Source organism: Cynoglossus semilaevis, chromosome W (assembly GCF_000523025.1).
Source record: "Cynoglossus semilaevis isolate Cse_v1.0 chromosome W, Cse_v1.0, whole genome shotgun sequence".
Lineage (NCBI taxonomy): Eukaryota > Metazoa > Chordata > Actinopteri > Pleuronectiformes > Cynoglossidae > Cynoglossus > Cynoglossus semilaevis.
The window spans coordinates 5,045,205-5,050,311 of NC_024327.1; the positions used below are offsets into that span (position 1 = coordinate 5,045,205).

At 43.8% G+C, this 5,107-nt stretch overlaps 1 protein-coding gene across 1 annotated transcript in view; it reads left to right on the forward strand.

The window, feature by feature from the left end:
* Nucleotides 1–4,408: 4,408 nt before the first annotated feature.
* The window catches only part of LOC103397012 (iporin-like), a 19,380-nt gene continuing 18,681 nt past the window's right edge, over nucleotides 4,409–5,107 (forward strand). Inside the window, 2 exon segments of the mRNA XM_025052899.1 lie at nucleotides 4,409–5,104; nucleotides 5,106–5,107. The exon segment at nucleotides 5,106–5,107 is cut by the window's right edge and continues 1,115 nt beyond it. Coding sequence (XP_024908667.1) covers nucleotides 4,695–5,104; nucleotides 5,106–5,107 — 412 coding nt within the window. The 5' untranslated portion in view covers nucleotides 4,409–4,694.

Sequence of the window (5,107 nt, forward strand, 5' to 3'; positions counted from 1 at the left end):
GGTTCCCTGTGAGAAGGTAGATTGGGAGATCTCCCATTGTTGTGTGAAGATCTCCCATTGTTCCCAGGGAGTAGAGGTGTTTTAGAAAGTTGGTGTGAAGAGAATTTGGGGAAATTCTCTTTGAATATGTGGGGCTATGTGACTGTGTGTGCTCGGGAAAGCCTTTTGGTGTCTTAGCACCTTCCTGCTGCAGACCCAACCAAATGTGAAAACCACTGAAATCTAACAATACCTTCCCACCTCATCCATTGTCCCTGCTTGGCAAGAGAGACCCTTGCGCTTCTTTCGGCCTCCTCCTGACGTCGCACCCCCTCCACCACCATTTTCCTTTGTTCTGAAGTTGAGGCCTTATGCCAGATTGGTTTGCTTGTGCCGAGTCCAAAGCCTCCTCTTCCCAACTGAACATGCCCCACGATGTCACTGTGCTTCAGGGCTGACGTGGCCTGCTGGACCGCATCGGATAGTGTCCATTTGCTCCACCATCCCTGGTGCAGCATTGCTGATGGTCTGGTCCCTTGAGTCTCCGATGTCATCAGAAGTCTCACCTTGGAGCACTTGTACTCTTCAGTGAGGCTTGTGATAGGCAGCTCAAGGATCCCTTTTCCGTAGAGGCCAATGTTAGTTAGACAGCGTGGGACCCCAAGCCATTTCTTCACGTATGAAGTCCATCACAGTTGTTGATGGGACTTCATAGATTGTAAGTGGCCACATTATTCGAGGGAGAAGTCCGAACTGCAGGCACCAAAGCTTACGTTTTCCCGGCAGAAGGGTCTTGTTGATATTTTCCAGGTTGTTAGTAACGTCCTGACTGACCTGCTGGACTTGGTCTTTGTCCTTGAGGCTTGCGTTATACCAGGGGTCGGGAACCTATGGCTCGCAAGCTAGATGTGGCTCTTTTGATAACTGCATCTGGCTCTCAGATAAATCTTAGCTGGTACTTCTTAACACAATAAGTAATAAATAATTTTGCTAACATTCAAGTATACCGTTACAGAAAGCATAGTGTTAAAAATAATCTTTAAAAAAAACATTCTCATGTATTTGCCACGGCAGCCTACTCTCTTTGCGTTGTGTTAAATAATTGCGGTAAAAATATCAGCTTGGTACATCATCTTTTATTTCTGGCATAAAAAATGAAAACAAAGTCAGTCCATTTTGGAGCAACACACACACAGTTCTGAGGCTGAAAATATAAAGTAAATAACAGTACAGTTAATGATAAAATTAATATAATCAAATTATTTAATGACGGACCTCATAACGTGCACCTACCATAAGGACAGCAGAGTCCGACTGTTGCTCCCCAGGGTTCACGCCTCTAATCAGCACGGGTGTTGCATTTAATGACCGTATGATAAATTAAGATTTTTCTGACGTGGTGTGTATTAAACTTTGTTGTATGGCAAGTGGAGCCATATATTTATAACTCTGTTACACATTTTAATCCATACATTATTTTTTTGGCCCTGGAGCCAATCGCATCAAAACCATGCAGCACCAGAAGTCGCATTAATGGTAAGAAGTATTTTATGTATGGCTAGTATAATGTTAATAATTTTTAAAAATAATTTTAATACCTTTTTTATACTTCAGAAACTTATTATACTCTAAAATTATTGGTCTGGTTTAAAAATTCACACATTTATTATATTGAGCGAAAAAAGAAATTGTATGGCTATCACAGAAATACATTTTAAAATATGTGACTTTTTTGGGCTCTCTGCTCAAAAGTTTCCTGACCCCTGCGTTGTACCATCTACCCAGGCTTTTGACGGGTTGCTCAGACACCGTTGGTATGAGGTCATCACCAATGCAGAATATGACGTTTTTAAGCTGCCCCTTTACTATGGAGATGCTCCGTGATTTTTTTAAATTGATTTCCATCCGAGCCCACTTGATGTTTTCCTGCAGTTTCCGCCTCGTACACGCTGCAGTAGTGGTCAGCATGTCATCCATATACGCTCGAATTGGTGGAAGGCAGAGCCCACTCCTAGCTCGCTCTCCCCCATGACCCATCTTGAGGCCCTGATGATGACCTCCATGGCCATTGTAAAGGGTAAGGGTGAAATAGTACAGCCTGCCATGAAGCCTACTTCCAGACGGTGCCAAGATGTTGTGAAGTCAGTTGTTGTAAAGCACAATTGTAGGTCTTTAAAGTAAGTTTTCACTGGTGTGGTGATTGATGCTGGAATGTGGAAAAAGTTGAACGATTCCCAGAGGAGGTTGTGAGGAACTGACCCAAAGGCACTGGCCAGATCCATGAAGGTGACATGGAGGTCTCTTTTGTTCTTCTTCGCTGCTTGGATCTGGTGCCAGATCATACTAGTATGTTCTAAGCAACCAGAGGATCCAGCAATGCTGGCTTTTTGTACAGATGTATCAATGTATTTATTCTTTTTCAGGTAGGTGGACAACCTCTGTGTGATCACACTAAAGAATATATTTCCTTCAACGTTGAGAAGACTGATTGACCCGAATTAGCTAATGTCTGTGGCATCCTTCTCCTTGGGAATTAGAACACCTCCAGCCCTTCGCCACATCTTTGGTATTATTCCCTTTTGCCACACTATCCTCATGAGCCTCCAAAGATAGCATAGAACATTTGGTGCGTTCTTGTACAGTTTATAAGGCACTCCATTCGGTCCAGGGGATGATGCTGATCTTGCATGCCGTACTGTACTCACTACTTCCTTCCATTTTGGAGGGTCAGTCTCCATGTGGAATTCGGGGTGTTGAATACATGGGATATCAGGTGGGATAACTAACTGTTCAAACCTTTTTTCGTCTTGGTTGACCTTTTTTAGATGTTCTTCCAGCTCCTGCTTTGGAGTTTTCAAGGTTCCGCTTTTCTCCTTATCGAAGAGGCTTTTGAGCAACTTGTAGGGATTTTTGTAGAACTGTGTTCTTATGCGTTCCTTCCTCTTTCGAAGTTTCCTCAAATTTTCTGCTCTTCGTAAGCTTGCCAACCGGCATATGATGTCCTCCTGGAGTAGATTAAGTCCATCTCTAACTGCATCAGAGGCTTTCCTCCATTGTTTTCTCAGCTGCCTTCTCTCTCTGACCGGTCTTTCAATCTCTTGCTGCCTCCTGGATTTGGTTGGTTCTGGCATTGTTTTATCGCTTTTCCTTGTGCTTACTCCAAAGCATTCCTCTCCATAGTTGATGTCACCCATCCTTTCTATTTTTTTTCTTTGCTCAACCTACTTGTTCCAGGATTTTCGTCAGGTTGTAGTTGATTATCTTTCTCTCTCTTTTCAACAGCTTTGGGCCACTTCACGCTCAGTCTGTGCCTTTTGATCTTCACCTCCTGGAGAGGTCTCTGTGATTGGGCGGGTTCATCTACCGGCGCTTCTGTGCTTATGCACTCCTTCTCAGCTACAGGGGCTCTGATGCTCTTTGAACTGTGTTTTTTTTTCCCGTCGCAGTGCTTCACTCGACTGATTTGACTGGTTGCTTTGTAAGAAGTAATGGTCAATGTGAGGCCCTTGTCCCTGGTCCCTCACACACCCTCTCTTTCTTTGGTGGATTCTCAGCCCCTGCAGTGTTGTTATTTTTTCCCAGCCACATGTGCACACTTGAAGTGAAGGTACCGCTGCTGCTGTGGTTGCCTCATGTGCCATGTTCTTCCTCGTAGTCGTGTTCGTTCCATGGTCTGTAGCCGTGTTATCATTTGTCGAGCCATCTTGCGCCCCCTCTCTCTCAGGCTCTAGGGGTATGTTTCCTTTGTTTTGTAGCACTTGGGGTGTCTCCAACAAACTGAAGCAGCGTCAGAGACTGCCGTCATGGGTAGCTAGCCCATGCCAGCCCCATATTACAGCCCCATGCTATTACATATGTAACAGCATTAAAACCCAGATAATTTAAACTCCAGTTAGTTCCATTCTCTACTTTTTGGCTGCTACTTGTGGGAATTTTCCTCTGGAACACTGAGCTCAATGAACCCGGATAGGCGGTCACTTCTTGCTTCTTTCATCTTAACTGTCTTCACAGTAACAAACAGCTCAGGCCTAAGCTGTGATTGGCCAATTTGATGTGAGACAACCCCAAAATCTGTCTGTTGTTTTTGGTTCTTTTACTCTTTGTGTGTGTTAACAAAAGGTCATTGATTCTGTGAATGCACACACACACACACACTGTTGCACAATTAATTCAATTTACTGTTTGCATTTCCTGTGAATATTATTTAGTCAAGTACCTCAATAAGTTCTCTTGCGTTGAACTGCAATGCTCTGCTGGGCTTATTCATATTTTAGGTTTGATTTTTAATTTTAAGTTGTAGTAGTTACAGAGTATTGCCAATTTTAAAACTTATTTTTAAAACTGATTTTTATGTGGCACCCACTTTAATGTCCTTTTTAAGCATTCACATGTCTAATCTAAAAAACATTTTGTTTTTCTTTGTTGAGAAAAATGTCTTCACAGAAAACCTTTTAGTTGTAAAATGCCACGTTCTCTATTATGTAAAGTTATTGGTTGTGTCGCCATGCTCTAATCTCATTGCTCTTCTTTGTGTGTTCTGCAGATGTATCAAACTGAGCATGCTGTAGACTTCCCTGCCCTCTTTGTTGATGTCTCTGGTGGTGCCTTCGTGGTGCTCGGTCCAGAAATCAGAGTATAAACATCTCCATCAATACCTTAAACCTCCTAGTTCCTAATTTGACGACCTTCAATCAACAGCCACCTCCTGCTGCATAATGGACAGCCCTCCCAAATTATCTGGTGAAACTCTGATAGTGCATCACATCCCACTGGTCCACTGTCAGGTGTCTGGGCGACAACGGGGTGGCAGCAACAACAGTGGTGGATCACTGAAGAAGAGCAACCTGTTCAGCCCACCAGAGAACCTGGGCCTGAGTCGCACCATTTCCCTTCCTGAAAGAGACGTCCTCCAGAGGGAGGCACTGCTGTACAGCAGCCTTATACACACCTCCAGCAGCTCCTGGTCCTCCCACAGAGGAGCAGATAACGGTGGTGGTGAAGAAGGTAAAAGAACCATCAATGCAAGCGATGAGTCATCTGTGACATCAAGCATTTCAGAGGATCAGCTGTTCACAGCTAACACACTACCAAGGGCAAAACCTGGGAACAGGAACCCACTTCGACAGAA